We start from the raw sequence: 17,201 nt of genomic DNA on the forward strand, positions 1-17,201 counted from the left end.
GAAAGAGGAACTTCTAATCTCTTAACCAGCATCCCCTCATGTAAATTCTGCTCTAACCACCATGTGGTCAGTGGCTGTCTTCACAGATGCCTATACATTAAGCTGATTGTGCCTAGTGAAAGAGCACAGGGAATGCCAGATGACATCTGGGAAGCTGGCATGGGAAGATAAACTTACTGTCTGACAAGTCACATAGGGTCAAATACAAGGTGTTTCCCCCAAAATGTATCCCCTCTGAAGAAAAGAGAAGATGGAATGAGATATCCTCTACCATGGACAAATTCATGATGTTTAGTGAGTCATTAGAGAGAAGCTGAGGACGTTAACACAAAACATGAGAGAGTCTTGGGCAATATTGTTCAGGCTATTCACTCCCTTAGAAACCCTGGATAAGCTATTTTAAAAACAATTTTTTTTGAGAAGGAAGAAACAGAAAACTTTTCCTTGTTGTGACTTCAATAGTCAGCAAATAGCTAAACTAGACAAATGGACAACTTTCTAGTGTCAGACTCCTTTTTGCCATTCAAGGGAATGTATATCTTTTTTGAGCAAGACACAACTGCAGAATCCCCCCTAGTAAAGAAGAACCCTAAGTCTACTAAGTGCATATTTAAGTCCCAGAGTACATTTAGCAATAAACCCTGTGTGGTGCCATGAGAAGTGCAGGTGGTCTATATGCCTTTTTGGGCTGAAGAGCAGACTGGAAGGGAATTCTGCAGAACACATACTCCAGACCTTAAGAGACCTTCCTAATGGAGCCAGTGCATGCTCAGATTCCAAATGGGAGAACACCTCTCTTCCTCTGTACCTGACTGTAGCAGTTGTTAAAATTTGAAAGGGAAAATATTTGCATTTGACACAAATAGATCTCTAGAAACAACGAAAGCTGCATGAAAGTCAAATTCTAGGAAGCCACGGAAAGACTTTTTGGTAACCCTGAGAGGACAGGTTAGACTCCTGATAAGATTTAACAATTAGAATGGACTCTTTAATCCACTCAAGCAGTTCTTGGGCCAGGGTCTAGCAGGGAACAAAGGGGGCCTGATGAGATCCCTTACATTGTGGAAATCTTGAAATATCTTTTCCTGCATGTCTGAGGCTGCCTCAAGGAGAGCCTTTCCCATTTGCATGAGCTGGATAGACTGATTTCATAGCCCAGGAGACCACCAAAGCTGTTGCTTTAGAGAGGGCCTTTGCCCACACACACAGGTGAGATTCTTTCTCAACCAATGGAAGCTGAGTAAGCCCCAGAAATCACTTCAGGTTCAGATGCTGACTTTTAACTATTTTTTTTGAAGGTAGTGGAAGTTTTTTCTCAATGAGATCAGAAAAAATTGCTTCGCACCTCCATGGGAAAGTGCTATTGCAAGAGACATTGTTAAGGTGTATTCTATTTTTTTAAACCGTCTACGGTTAAGAGTCAAATAGTAGCCAGATATGGTAAATTTTCTGCATGTTGATGTGGGTGGGGCAGATATCAAGCTGAAGAAACAGAGAATGGAGCCCAAAAAAATCTTTAGTGAGATTGGTCAGCATCATACTTAGCAGGGTGAGAAAGCTATCTGCCCTGTCACAGACTGAGCCACAGAACTATGTACTGTCAACAGCTACTGTGAGATACTGCACAGTTCCAATGTGTTATATACAAGAACCATCTCTTCTATTTGAGGGAGCCATTGTTTGATTCCAGAGGCAAAACATTGCAGAATTATCAGTTCACCTTTGCGACATGTGAAAGTGGAGAAAAAGGAACGGCAATGCCAGTGACACTTCAGTAAAAACAGTAGCCTGCATCACATCTCCCCAAGGGGGATTTGTGAACATTCTCCTCAGAAATATTTTGCAAATCTCAAGGGCTAATCTGACAACTATTTTTATATTCAAATGAACCAACTCCATCTTCAGCTTCTTGAAAGAGAACAGATCTATCTTCGATTGCCTTTGTAAACAATTGGGCTGAGGGGAGTAGAGAGAAGAATGAGGGTTAGATAGTCATGAATGGCAAATGATGTTAGCAGATCAGTGGCCTGCCACACTCTTCCCACATCAGAGGAGTAGGCCCCACAGAGGGTGAAATATATACTGTACCAGTTCAAAGGCTTTGCTCTCTCTGCACTCTAGAATACTCCCAATGTGACACTGTGCTCCACTTGTACTCCAGGAACTTCCACTGGGATAGAGCACATGCCCCCACATGGTTATCTGGCCCACGGTTAAAGAGCTAGAATCAGGTTTAAAATGAGTCTGAGAAGAAAAAAATAAGTTTGGAGAAATATTTTGGCCTCTCAGAGCCTAGAATGCGCAGTTTATAGCTTTGTTAATTATTATTATTTTTTGTTAAATTAAATATTACAACCTCAGACAAAACAGAGTATCATTTGACCCTTTCTGTTGACAATCATCTGTTACACAATGTATTATTCGACTGAGTATCAGAGGGGTAGCTGTGTTAGTCTGGTTCTGTAGTTTATTAGACTGAGGAACTTGGTGCCCCAGGATGTCATTGAGGCCAAGAATTTAGCAAGATTGAAAAAAGGATTGGACATTTATATGGATAATATGAATATCCAGAATGATAATAATTAATGCTAACAAATACTTTAGAAGGCATACAACATTTATACTTAAAAGGTTAAGACAATCTTTAACTATTATGGATTAGGAACAGGCTTTCATGGAAGGGAGGGCAGATTATTTCACGCCTGCCTATTGAAGGATTTTTTGCACCTTCTCCTAAAAAATTGATGCTGGCCCTGTCAGTGACAGAATAATGGACTAGGTGGACCACAGGCTCTGATTCACTATGGCAATTCCTACGTTCTCAACAAAGTGTATTGGAAAAACTATGCTGCCTGGATTCAGACCAAAGAAAGAAAGTGAGAGTTTATTGAATCAGGGCTTTCCGTCCCTGTGATTGTCCCAAGTAGCAGTTGTGGGGCCTAATCTTGCATCCAGTGAAGTCAATGGTAGTTTTACCAGTGACTTCAATGGGATCAGGCCTCTACTTTGACAATTAAGCACATAGCACTCTTGCTTCCTGATGGTTGGTGTGAGATGCTATTGTAACCCACATACCTCCTGGGTGTGGTGTTCTGTCCTATCTAATGGCACTGAGACCACTCAGAGAGAGATATTAATGAGTCTGCTCTACAGCCTTAGTTAACAGCCAGTTGGCTTTTAGCTCATGCAGTAGAGGCTCATGCACTAAGCTCCACAGGTCCCCAGTTTGCTCCCACCCGCGGATGACTGGGGTCTGTCGTGTTACAAGTGGAGGCTCAACTGGGAAGTCTCTGAAGCTCAGGACCGCTTCCTCAACTAGGGGAAGTATGTAACCCACATACTTCCTGGGTGTGGTGTTCTGGCCCATCTAGTGGCACTCAGACCACTTAGAGAGAGAGATTTATAAGTCTGCTCTACCACCTTAACTAATAGTCAGTTGGCTTTTAGCTCATGCGGTAGAGGCTCATGCACTAAGCTCCAGAGATCCCAGGTTTGATCCCACTCGCCGATATCAGGGTCTGTCAGCGTTACACTATCACAAAATAAATAACCTTTTCACTACTTGGCAGGGTTTTTAAGTTTCTCTTTATTATTTTAATATTCTGCTACAACATGATAAAGAGGAACTTTGAAAATCTGTGCCAAATAGTAGTAAAATGGGATTTATTGGAGTCATAATGGGCAATCACCATGCTCCAGTGAAGTTCTATGGAAGCTCTGATGTCAAAGCAAAACAGAGGAGCTGTAGTGGCCTATCAAAATTTTGAGGGGGGCTGAAAGAAAAATTAATGTTATTTTTTAGGAGACAATGTACGGAATTGATTAGTAGTAAATGGAATTTTAAGATGTAAGAAATAAATATCCTAGTGCAAGACTTCAACCCTCATCTTTTTGGCCATTTAAAATAAAAGTGTTAACAACTGACACAAAGTCAAAATGAGAGCTACAGGTTCCATAGTCATGCAACAGAGTTTAATTCCAAAGAACAGGAGAAGATATATACAAGCTTATATTGAAGAAGAATAGTTTCTATATTGATTGTCAAAGTTCTTCGTGAGGCCTGAGTAGTTCTCTGAGGGATAGTCCCCACAAACCACAAGATAAAAAGAGAAACAACAATACTTTATACTGGGATTTTTCTCTCACAAATCTCCTTAGCCTTCTTAATTATGTAACAGCATTTAGTTTCTTTCCGATCTCAGTCTCTATCATAATCTTTCTCTTCAGTCCAGCACATTTACACTCAACTCCCATTGAGCTCTGACTTAGCAAGAATGTCCCACTCATTCTGGAAAAACATCACTTTTGGTGAAAGATGTAAAGAAGAGCTTTGATCTTGATCCTTTACTCCTAAGCCTGCCAGAGGGAGCAGAATGCACTAATGCTACAAGATTATTAGCCAATTTACTTAGAACAGTGCCCAGAAAGGGTCTGGTGTTTGGCCTGAGAATGCTATCAAAACTAAGCCCAAAGAACGGGAGGGATAAGGAAGCTCCTTTGGGGAGACAGTACTATATCTTGTCAGAAAGAAGTAATCCTCCACATAGAAGGGGAAGAATTTAAAGTGGAAGGGTGGTAATATAGTAGTTTATATTGAAACCATTAAGTAAAAGACTTGTTTCCCAGCTGCTTAAGCCCTGATGTCTGGTTCCTGCACAGGACTGGCAGCATTAGGAGTGTACAATACCAAAAGGGGAAGCCAGATGGCAGTTATTTTGTGTTAGTCCTGAATAGTCCATTGGTTTCTCCTCCAAAAAGCCTCAGGTTTCCCAGAGAGTCTTATCTTCTCAGAGAGACCTAGTCAGAAAGGACATGATAGAGCAGGAACTTTAACTGATTTCTCATTTTGTCCCAAGGTGCTGTAAAAGTCTATATATTTCAAAAACACAATAAATGCTTATGTCCAAGTTGTGATGTGTCAGCCTATCAGCAAGATGTAGGTCAGAAGTTTAGAAAATGCAACTGGTGTCTTGTTAAAATAGGACAGGTGACTGATTGAGGTTCAAACATTGGAAAGGCAAGGGACTAAGACAATGGATGTGGAATCTGAATGTCTTAAAGGCTGTATTTGGGGAAAATAATGAATAACTTGGGGATATGACTCACCATAAAATAGTTTAAACATATTTAATGCCTCAAATTGATATTTTGTGACTTTGGGAGATTAGACTGTGTGTAGTAAGAAGTTATTATTTTTCTATGGGAAATGCTTGGTTGAGTCAATCAGGATACAGGGTAACTATTACATGTTATAATTCTGAATAAGACAGTCAAGTTTTCATTCTGGTAGGTCATTTGTTTCTCTGCAGGTGGCTCTGTTGGCTTCTGGAATAGAATGCTATGAATTACATGTTACATAAATGAAAGACAGCTATAATTTCACATAACATTGTATTTAATTCTACAGAAGTCTTTAGGCCTAATGTAAAAATTCCATTGAATAATTTATCCAGCTAAGCATCTGTGGTCCCAAACTCCTAATTTAAAAATGTTGATAAATGAAGTATCTCTTTAGTTAATAAATGAAGTATCTCTTTAGTTATCCTTTGTCAGCAACATTCATTTTAATGGAAAGTGAGTTTACAGGGTTACATGATTGAACTACTGAGCCAAGTCAGTGTTGGCAAATGATGGGCTAAATTATTGATGTTACACACTAATGAATTCTGATGAGAAATAAAACACAGACATTACGTTTCAAGTGGTTCATAATTATTTTTGTACTTTAAAAGCAATTTTATTCTTTTTCCAAATCGTACTGGTTCTGTAAAACAAAAACATAGTTAGTGATTATAACTAAAATTATTGAGTTTGAGGCAAAAATGCTATTGTAAGTTTGCTTATACAACCATAATGTTATTCACCCTAGGATTCTGATTTCTTTATATACTTCTGGGAAAAGATAATTAAATTAAATGTCTAAATTTTTAAACCACTGTCTTTAAATAAGATAATCTGCTTTGCAACCATGGTTAAGAGTTCAATAGATGAGTTTATAATCTATGATATATCAACATGTTTACTGGAGATCCATAATTAATTCGAATAATGACACAAACAGAGGAGCTGCCAAAAAGAAGCTTTCAGCATGTAAACAGTTCATCTTTAAATCTGTGATACAGCATGATGTATGCTACAAATGGATAGAAGGAGGTAATTCAACCCCAGATAGCCCGAAGTGCTGCTGCAAGGTTAAATCATCAGTATAAAATGTCATAATCATATCTCCCTAATTTGTTACTCACTGCACTAGCTAAATTGATTTTAAATTCCTACTTTTAACTTGAAACATCACAGTCAGTATTTGATAATATGGCAATGACTTCATAATATTCCACCCCAACCATGTCCTCCCGAAATACTACATTTCTAACTTTTCGCAGTTATAAAATGGAGGCGTCTATTGCAGTGAAGGCAAATCTAGCAAATATTTTTTGATTTTTTTTCTGATGTATAGTGGATAAATAACCACCTTTTTCTTTGGCTCATTGTTGCATTCCTTGCTCATGAAAAATTACCACTGATTTCTTTAACTAAACCAATAAATATGGAAACTCTCTATATTCCACCTATTCAAGATTATAGAAATCTTGTCCAAATGATCTTGTACAACTTCTGCACTTTGGGCCCAAATCTCACATGAGCAGCTCATGAGATTGCAATACCATCACATCCAATCTAAACACTACTTCTGATTCAGCCTCACACTTGAATCCCATATCCTAGCTAAAACCTCATTTGGATTTGAATACCTCATTCTCAGCCCCTTACTCTAAATATACACACCCAAATAAGTATGCATAGTCATTAGAGGACAAAAGAATCCTAAATGCAACATTTTGCATCAGCTATAGCTATTCCAGAGCCTTATTTGGGAGGCTATTAACTGCTTTATGGCTGTATGAGTGTATGTTAACGTAACTGGAGAATTCACAGAAATATCTAAGCTAACGTTTCCTGTTATTTTACCAAAGAAAATAGTGCCAATATGATGACTTTCCCAGTATTTATCTATTTTGCTCCATACTGGGGAATGATTATGGGTGAAAAAAAATAATGGTCCTGGTGGGAAACTGTGATACATCCCTGCAAAAAATTTACAAATTTCATAGGATATACCAAGTTATTTTAAGGAATTTTATTTGTAATTGTATGTTTTCCGCTCTGTTGTTCCACGTACCAGTAAGTCTGTTAAAATAACTAAATAACTCTGAGGCACAGGGGTATTAGCACTGGAGGAGAGAATGAATAAGACGTAGAACTGGTAAGAAATTTTCGGATGGAGTATTTTTCCATCAGAAAATGACAATTAGTTGACTCAGAAATAAAACGTTTTGCAGAAACGTGTCAATTTGAATGACCTTCTGCTGGAACATAGGTAAGATTCCAGTGGAATCCTCCCTGCTAGACAGGTTTCTAAACTTGCCTGCCTAGTTTCCCGTCAGCTAACTCGCCTGGCTCTTCATCATCCCTAGCTAGATTTGGTTTCCTAAGGCTGCCAGTCTCACAGTTGGGCAGCAGGGAGCCTGGAAGCCAGGACTCTCAGGGCTTCCAAGCTGCCTGCCTTGGAGCCAGGAATCCCTGGGGGCTCTCACGTCTTTGAGGCACCTTACTCCCAGTTCAGCTAATGGCTCCAGAGTTGCCAGCTGCTTGAGCCAGGATTCTCAGTTCAATCCCCTGTGCACATGCTTTATGATACCATCTTTAATTACATGATCACATACTACTTTTTCACAGGATCCCTGCTTCATTCAGTGCACAGAATGGACTTGCTCCAGGAATCAATCTGAGTTATGCAGTGAAGGAGACTTGTCTGTAGGACCCCTGCTTCATTTGTTGCAGAAGTTGGAAGGTGTGAAGTAAATAAGGCAGGAGACTGCCGGAAGAGAAAGGATGGTCTCATAGTTAAAGCAGTCGAATATTGGCCTGGAGAATTGGAGTCTATCCCTCCCACTAAGAGGCATCAAGATTGGCGTCAGTGCTTTAGAGGAAGTGATACTTTGCTTGACGAGGGTGGGGCACTAAAAGCATCAAAACCTAAATGCAACTCATTTACACCAAGTGCTATACACATGTCTATATGCACATCACCTCATATATTTTAATGGGAGATTTGTCCGAGTATGGACATCAGAATTTTGCTCTATGCCATGAGAAGTAAAGGAATGGTCCAAAGAGTCAAGGAAATCAAAGGTGTTTTTTGAGACTAGCCTCTGCTTTCTCCCCAAAGACGTCCTCTCCATCATATAGATCATCAAACATGAGTATTTATGAGAACCCATGCCAGGGTCAACTGCTCTTGCCACTGTGTCATCAACATGAAAGGAGTGAATCCACAGTGTCTGGGGAGAACTTGACATGGTCATCATTTGGATCTACCTAGTCACAAAATTCAACAGTATGCTGATTTAAAAGGACCAAGTTTGAGATCAGATTGTGAAAAAAGCCAGCGATTCTGATCCAGATTACATAAACATAAGGGGAAAAGTCTTAGACTTCTGAAGTGGCATCCTACCTACTGACCTCCATGTTTAATTAGAAAAACATATTAATTGGAAGTCCAAGTAAGTGTGGCCCTCCTGGTAGGTGAAATGAAAATACCCCTACATAAAAAGTATACGGCAAGCATTACAAGGAGGAACGGAAAATTCCAATTATGTTCAGTGTGCTCTAGAGGTGATGAACCATCTTGAGCCAATGGAGATAAATAGAATTTGGATCTTATTGGCAGAAGCGTGGCCATTCAGGTGGGGTGCAAGGACATTCATTTGCCTTACCTGACAAACTGTTCAAGTCAAAAGCCACTAGCCCAGATGAGCTGAAACAAAAAACAGCTATCTTACTTGTCACAATTCCACTTTCAACATACAAAAAAGGTTTACAAATGAATAATGGAAGAATTGGTTCCCAGTGAAATTTATCTTCAATCTTCTAAATGGTTATTACAAATAATCACAAGTAAATATGAAAAAGTTTAAAACTAATTAAAAAGTGTGTAGCAATGTCCCCTTAAGAAAAGTTATCTGTCATCTAACTCCATATGTCTCCAAGACAAGACAGAAACAGCAAGACTGCTAAAGTGAAATCAGCAGGCAAAAAAGATTGCAACTGAGTGTAATCAGCATAAATGGTGATAACTCAACCCATAACAGAGAAAAATAAAAGAGTGAGCATAAAGCATTTGAAGATCATCAACCCTGAGGGACACCATAACACACCTGTGTTAATAAGTTAGAGAACAAAAGATGGCCTTAACAAACTGACTACCATCTGACAAATAAGAAGCACACCATGAATGAATTGTTTTCAAAAGATAGGAGGGCAGACCCTGCTACCAGTGTCCATGATTATAGATGGCCCTGTCCTAAGAGGAACTGCATTTGGGTACTCTGCATGAGGACAGTTGAACAGGATGCCAGGATCATACTGGACTATGCAGATCCACTGACTATTTCCTCATTACAGGATGCAGGAGCCACAAGGATGACTGCAGCAACTTTCCTGACACTCTACAACCTTGGAAGGGAGGGTTTCTTTCCTTTGCTGACCTCTGCCAAATTGCCCAGATGAGGATATGGCCCAAAGAACATAATAGGGTAGATGTCCTCTGATGTAAATTAGTATAATTCCACTGAAGTGACTGGGCTATGTTGAATTGCATCATCTGATAATCCTGCCCAAGCGATTTTAAAAAGATCCCAGGATAATTCATAAAGTTTAGTGCAACTGGGAAAAGCTATAAATAGTGTAAGAACATTGGAGTCAAACTGAAACAAAAGGGGACTGATCCTTTTCTGCCTTGCACCTTATGTAGTCATTTAAGCTGAGCAAAGTGAATGTAAAATACTATCATATCAGAATTCTCCAAGCTCTGAGAACTGATGGTAGACTTTTATAGCCACTTTGCACAACTGAGAATGACTATGCAAAGGGGAAAGCAGTGGAGAGCCAGGCCCACAATCTTTACGTACTCTTCCAATGGCAGTCCTGTGGGTTGAGTATCAGAGAAAACCATTTGTCAAACAATATAAAGTTTCAAAGATGATACTAATGATACTGTCTTTCCCAGTATTTAGCCATAAAGACAATTTTGGCAATGGGACTATAGCTGAAAAAAACCACCTTCACCTAGAAAGGATGGTCTAAATCGAGGAAGGTCAGGATTGAGTTATAGTTAGAGGACTAAACATAGATACATTCATCACCACGGAGCTTCAAAAGTTCAGCCAACACTTGCTATTTCAGGTAATTCACCAAATTACCATAAAACATTCATAACTGTCATGATTAAAGTAGATGAATATCTAAGCTACTGAAGAACCAAATAATCAAAACTCCACAACAGTACTGTACTACCTACTAGACAAAATTTCAATTATATAGCAAATACCTTTTGCAAATACCCACCTTTTACACTGCTGTGTGAGTGTGCACCTAGCCTTTTTAATCTGAATTATTTTCTTAAAATATATTTAGTATTCTGTAACTGATTGAAAAATATATTTAGTGTTTTGCAAGGTGTCCTGGAAACTGAAATCCTCTAGTGATCTATAGAACAAGGACAGCACACATAACAGCAGTGTATTTTCCTGCATATCACTGCACCAACGTGCCTCAAACCTGGACAGCTTTGATTTTCAGAAAAATTGGCATAAGCTCCTACAGAATATTATGGGCTTTAACTCCCATGCAATTATGTTTGGATCAAAAGTCAGTTTAGTGTATGACCTCCACATGGAACTTTCTTTTAGTTCCACACAAATTCTTCCCTCAGAGACATTAAAGACATCTGAAAGCTCCACAGAATTTAAGGAAAACACTGTTTAAATTAGATCCAGGGCCACCCAGAGGATTCAGGGGGCCTGGGATCTTTGGCGGCGGGGAGCCCCCGCCACCGAAGACCCGGCACTTCGGTGGTGGGTCCCGGGGCGGAAGGACCCCCTGCCGCCGAATTGCCACCGAAGACCTGGCACTTTGACGGTGGGTCCCAGGGCGGAAGGACCCCTCCGCCGTGGGTCTTCGGGGCACTTCAGTGGCAGGTCCCAGAACGGAAGGACCCCCCACTGCCAAATTGCTGCCGAAGACCCGGAGCAGAAGGACCCTGCTCCAGGGCCCCTGAAAAACTCTCCTGTGGGCCCCTGTGGGGCCCAGGGCAAATTGCCCCACTTGCCCCACCTCTGGGTGGCCCTGATTAGATCCCCCTTAAATTCTGATCTGTCAAATTCTGCCATTGGGTGCTCTCAGATAGTATTAAGGGAGATTTTTAACATGAGAGAGGTGGGAAGATTGTACGAAGACATGATAGCCTTGCTCAAGTAGTAAGTTTCCTTTACTCTTCTCTCCAAAAATATAAGTAAATAGGCCAAATTTGCCAGCATGAATTATTTGAGCCAATGACTTATGCATCAGCAATGTACTCCATTGTAAATCTGCATTCAGGCATGTTTATTCTTATATTATAAAAGTGAAATCCTTAATCCTTTTTTTAAACATCACAACTGAAATTTGACATTTTTAAATTGTGTTTTCCACTGCAAGCATAATCACTGTGAGTATGAGCGCTTAATGGATCCCTTCTATTTCAGAGGCAGAAATTAAACATGAAGTGACTACATGGGTAATGTTAGAATTGGAATCTACATTTTAAAAAGTTTTGAGGGCTGAAATAAAAGGGGCTATGCAAAGTAAAATAGCATATATATTTCACTTTTAGAAAAAAAAGAATGGGTTAAAGCACTCGTATATTATACATGGGCAAAAGTAGATTTCCTCCATGATCATATACATTTAGTTTAGTAAAAAGTATAAAAATCTAAAGCTTTTCTGAATGTGCATTTTATTCCCGGTTCTAGCAGCATGTTAGAGAAAATATGGAACCCATAACCAGTGGAAAAAGAACGATGAGTGTGTATACCTGATGAGGTGGTGGTCCCAGAAATTCTGGCTTTATGGGAGACACTCATTATTTTTGGTGCTTTGGATGCCACTAGTGTTGTTACCTTTTTTACCCTTCAACCCTTATCTTTTCTCTACTTAGCACATGCTTTCTAATCTCTCATACCTGCCACACACAAGTTAATAACAAATAACAACTATACAAAGTCTGTTATGAAATGATCCAATGTGTTTGATAAATTGTACAAACTGATTCCAAGTTATGGTGCAAATTTTCTGCTCCACTTTGCTCTTTTTATGCTGCTCAGGTGACAAAAAGGGAACAGATCTTGGATGTGTCCTCCTAACTACTGGGGAGTGCCCAGCAAGTATAGAACCAGCTCAGTCATCTTCCAGGTACACCATCTTCTTCACAGCTCCTGAGGCAGGAGGCAAGGAGGAGGTTTACATGGAGTGCAATTTATTCTGGTTATGCTCAACTAGTTGGACAATGCCTTGGCTCTGCAAACAGCTATTGCATGTTGGGGAACCCCCACATTGCTGCAATCTATTTTAGGTTTTTGCAGAGAAGCAGGGAGCAGTAGCTGGCTCCCTGGTGACTCCCCTCTGCCTTATTGTGCATAATCTTGGCAAAGCAGAGAACTTGGCCCTAACTGTCCAAGGATAATTTAAGTCTGTGATGAAACTCTGCCACTTAAAAGGCAGTCACTTTTAGGGCTGGGCCAGCTGGCTCTAGGTACTCAGGTGGAATGGGGATTTATGGGCAGCTTGAACTAAATGCTCCAGAGACAGCAAGCAGCCTGTGCTCCACCTATCATGCTTATTACCAGGTATACTGCTTATTACCGTGAACAATTTGATTGATTTCAGTGTGATTATTCCCAAGCTCTACAATTGGTAAATCATTGCGGGACTTGGCCTCTTGACTTATACATTTTAAGTGAGACAATTATGAAAATCTATTTTTTCCAATCATCATTAATGTAGGCACTTTTCTTTTCCATTATGTGGGATCCCTCGAAAGGGGTTCTGGGCACGAACTGTGGTGCCATGGGGGCCATGGAAGGCCAGCAGGTAATCTGCGGGGATGGAATCATGAAGATGGCCTTTGACTCTGCCCGCTTCAGGGGGTTCAGCAGTTTCCTGGCCACAATGGGAATTATGGAACACTGCCAAATGAAATATGACTGATCAACAACTTTGCGGAAATCAGAACTGAGAGTAAAGTCTCTCTCTTTACCCAAGATTTCCTACAATAGCAACCCAATTTCATATGTTTATTTTCTCAACATAAGCACATGAACAAATAGATATAACACTCCATTCTTATCCTACTTGACTTCTCAGCTCCTTTATGACACTGTCAACCACACACTTCTTCTTGAAATCTTGTCCGACTTTGGCTTTTGTGACTCAATCCTCTCCTGGTTCTCCTCCTACCTCTTTAAGTGCTCCTTCAGTGTTTCATTTGGAGGATCTTCCTCTTCAGTGCTCTGTCTTTCAGGGGGAGTCTCACAGGACTCCATATTGGGCTCCTCCTCTTCTCCCTTTACACTGTCTCTGGGTTATCTTTTTCACGTATATGACTTCAACAATTGTGACATGATGACTCTCAGATCTACCGCTCCACCTCTTACCCATCTCCTTCTGTCCAAACTAAAATTTCAATCTGTCTTTCTGATATCTCATCACTGACATCCAGCCATCCACTCAAGCTTAATCTGACCAAAACAGAGATCTTTATCTTTTCCCTCAAATCCTCTCCTCTCCCTCTTTTTAAAGTCACTGTGGAAAACACCACCATTGTTTCTGTCATGCAGGCCTGAAACCTGGGTATTATCTTCAACTTGTCCCTCTCTCTAGACCCTTCCATTCAAGCAGTGTTTAAATGTTGCTGCTTCTGCCTGTAAAACTTATGCAAGATCTGGCCTTTATTCTCCAGCCACACAGCTAAAATTCTCCTGCAGACCCTCATCATCATGTGTCTTGACTACTGTAACATCCTTCTGTCTGGTTTTGACAAATCTCATCTTGCCCGATTTAAAATCCATTCAAAACACTATAGCAAAAAAATCTTCTTCTTGGTTCATCTCTTTGATCATGTCACGCCTTTTCTTTGCATTGCTCCACTGACCCCCCCTTCTTCACCATAACATCATATACAAACTTCTTATCTTCACTATTAAGGCACTCCACGGCCTATCCCCGCTGTATCTGTGAACTCATGTATACTTACACGACGTCAAGTCCCAACTCCACGCTGCTAATGACACTGCCCTGGATTGTCCGTTTGTCAAATTTTCCAACAAGCACTGCCATGCATTCTCATATGTCACCAGGTGTTTGAGGAAGGAGCTCTCTGTAAAAATCTGCAAGGCCACTACATTATCCTCCTCTCCTTACAACCCACCTAAGCCCTGGTGCCTACGAAACTCTTGAGAATGGTTAGGCACCTTGTGTGCTGTAACTGCTGCCAATTTCACTGTTCATGACAGTCACTATTATCTTGTGTTCTATCCTATCTGTTTACTGTATCCAATGTAAGTTATTAGAATGTAAAGTCTTCTGGCCAGTAACTGTCTTTTTATTTGCACAATGCCTGGCACAATGGGGCCCCAGCCTCTAGGCACTACCACAATATAAATATTAAATAACAAAAATAACAAACCAAGCCCGTCTCTTGCTGGTGAAAAAGGAGGAGAGAGGTATCATTATTGTCATTTTTTAGACTTAGGAAGCACTCAGATACTACGGTGACAGTCACCAGTATAAGAGCTTATATAGCTATTTGCTAAATGGATAGAGACAATCTGGCACTAGCAATGCTAAATTGAAGGCATCAGTTCACGCAGAAATGCAACAATCCATATGCTGAGAATTACAAAATACAATTACATTTTGCTGACAGGAAACACGCTTTTAAATACCTCAGAACTGTTTTCTATGGCCTAACTGAACAAGCTTTTCCATTATAATTTTCTATGTTTCCTATGGGCTTGTCTGGACATAATGTGGTCATGTGCTCTCCGGGGGTGCAATTTCAAAAGAGCATGAATTGTTTCCCATCAATTGGTCTGTGTAGACCGAACACTGGTACACGTCGCTCCTGCACATGTCCACACGGGCACCCCTCACGCTGCCCCTGCTCCCAGACTTGATACCGGTGTGCACTAAAGGCTCCCTGGTGTGCCTTAACCTAGTACTGTTTCAAACAGCACTATGTTAAAGCGCACCAGCAGGGTCTCCATGGACCAGTTAATGCGCAGCATGTTAGTCTGCTTTAGAAATCACACATCCTCAGAATGCATTAACCACCATGTAGGCAAGCCCTACCATAAAGAGTCATTTCAAGTAACGAACATAGAAGGGGTATTAGAATAACAGAATCCATGTCAGAATGGGTATCACCAGCACATGGAAAATATACTGTTCCAGTGTTTCTGAAACACTAACTATTGTAAAATGTTGTTTTTAAAAATAGTTCTGAGCTGCAAAATTTGGACCTGAACTTCCCCAAACGTTGATGAGGTTTGTGTCTGAAGGATGGGTATAGGCCCATTTCTAGCTACTTCAATTGTTCGGGATAACTGAATTTATAGAGACAATTTATTCTCAATGTGAATAATAGAAATCATTTATTTTATGCAAGAACAAAGGATTTCCAGAGAGCTCATTCATTACAATATAGACTAGTTATTGATAATAAGACTTCAATCACAGGTTATGTTGATAGCACTGCCATTAAAATGCTACATAACATTAGCCTAGACTAACTTAAAGATTCATATGTGAGGAAACCAACTGGCACCTGTGGCTTCTTTGTAACTTGTTATTATTCATGAGCTCTAGGCTGCATATTAATCACCTCTTTTCTTCATCACAGTTAGAGAAGTTGAATATAAAAAAGATCAAGACTCGTCGTCATAGCTATGCCACTGTGAGATTCAAAAGGAAGCATTTCCAGTTTTTCAAATTTTAAATGTAAAATTTTAAGTATAATTAACTGCTTATTTGTCTTAATAAGCACACAATTCTAGTATAATATTTGACAAAAATAAGAGAATACTGACTAAATATGCCATAAAAATTAATGGAGCATTTCAAATCACTAGAAGAGTGGAAAATCTCATTCTATTTTTATTTTTCAATTAGTTTTTCCTTTTCTTTTTTTCCGTTAATATGATTTGGATTTTCTGAATCTTCAACAATGAAACACATTTGGATGTATATAACAAAAGCCATAGGTTTAAAAAATCCTCAGTGAAGGTTTTGAGACTGGATCACAGCGATGATGCAATTTATAGTAGTTCGAAAAGTTTTGTTCAAGCTCATTTTTTCCTTAAATCATGCTAATAATAATTGTGAAATGGAATTGCATAATATTAAAGTTTAATATGAATATGGCATCCTAAGGACTGTACAGCAAAACTCTATAGCGGAAAATAGAAATTAAAATTTATAAGAATATGATGCATTAAAGATCTAGCAGCTACATTTTTTTTAAATTTATTTTGCAAAAAACAGGACTGAAGACATTTTTCACTCCAGTCTTTTACAAACATTTCTCAAATGCCTGCTGGTTATGGTCATTAACTGTGGGAAAAGACTGAAAGGAGTGGCTTTACAAAAAATATTAACAACATACCACTGCATGAGATAAAAAGAATAGAACATTTAAACTACATTACATAAAGCAATTTTCCCCAGTAAATGTAAACATATACCTGGAAAAATAAACCCCACAGAATATTAAACATTATATCCTTGTGAGGAAACCATTGTTAAACCTTGTGCCCTCCTTTCCGCCCCCCCCCTCCACCCTCTACCGGCGTGTTGTTTACTAGTGGATAAAGGTGAAGTTATCACATAACCTAATGATGAAGGTGTGGTACTTCAGCTAAATAGCAGTTTCATACTAAAGAAATTATATACGAATAAAATGAAAATGACAGTATTGTTTACCATGGCAGTAAGATCTGCAAAACAGTACACAATAACATTTTCTAAAACAGCTGAACAGCAGTACTAATGCCTTTATATTTTTCAAATGTTTATATCCAATGTATTTATAATAATCTTTTCAAAGGTTTGTGAGAAATAAATCTAATCTTTCTCTTTTTTTAAACTATGCATGGTATATGTGCTAACTTACTGAATTCATCCTTCATGCAATTCCAGTTTATTAAAGAGGTTAAAAATTTATAAAACTCTGATGGGATATGGTTTTAATGCTTCATCACACTACCCATCATTTGCTTTTCAATCTAGATCAGAATGATCTTTCCTACTTCTCTGCAATCACCTAC

At 39.4% G+C, this 17,201-nt stretch overlaps 1 protein-coding gene and 1 long non-coding RNA gene across 14 annotated transcripts in view; one reads left to right on the top strand and one right to left on the bottom strand.

Moving 5' to 3' along the window:
- The window catches only part of CCDC178 (coiled-coil domain containing 178), a 350,640-nt gene that overhangs the window by 16,061 nt on the left and 317,378 nt on the right, over window positions 1-17,201 (bottom strand). For 7 of the 13 annotated variants that reach the window (XM_039524821.1, XM_039524816.1, XM_039524819.1 and 4 more), the window contains one exon: window positions 2,089-2,244. The exons of 3 other annotated variants lie outside the window; for them this stretch is intronic. In XM_039524821.1, coding sequence (XP_039380755.1) covers window positions 2,089-2,244 — 156 coding nt within the window. Of the gene's footprint in view, window positions 1-2,088; window positions 2,245-5,686; window positions 5,765-8,777; window positions 8,819-15,788; window positions 15,831-17,201 lie in introns of those variants that run through there. 3 more of the 13 variants (XM_039524824.1, XM_039524823.1, XM_039524822.1) reach the window with 3 other exon arrangements.
- On the top strand, window positions 9,574-15,815 carry LOC120397998. The gene is made up of 3 exons (XR_005594126.1): window positions 9,574-9,596; window positions 12,204-12,291; window positions 15,779-15,815. It is a non-coding gene; the product is annotated as an uncharacterized LOC120397998 (long non-coding RNA).

The sequence above is a fragment of the Mauremys reevesii genome, linkage group 2, assembly GCF_016161935.1.
Source record: "Mauremys reevesii isolate NIE-2019 linkage group 2, ASM1616193v1, whole genome shotgun sequence".
Lineage (NCBI taxonomy): Eukaryota > Metazoa > Chordata > Testudines > Geoemydidae > Mauremys > Mauremys reevesii.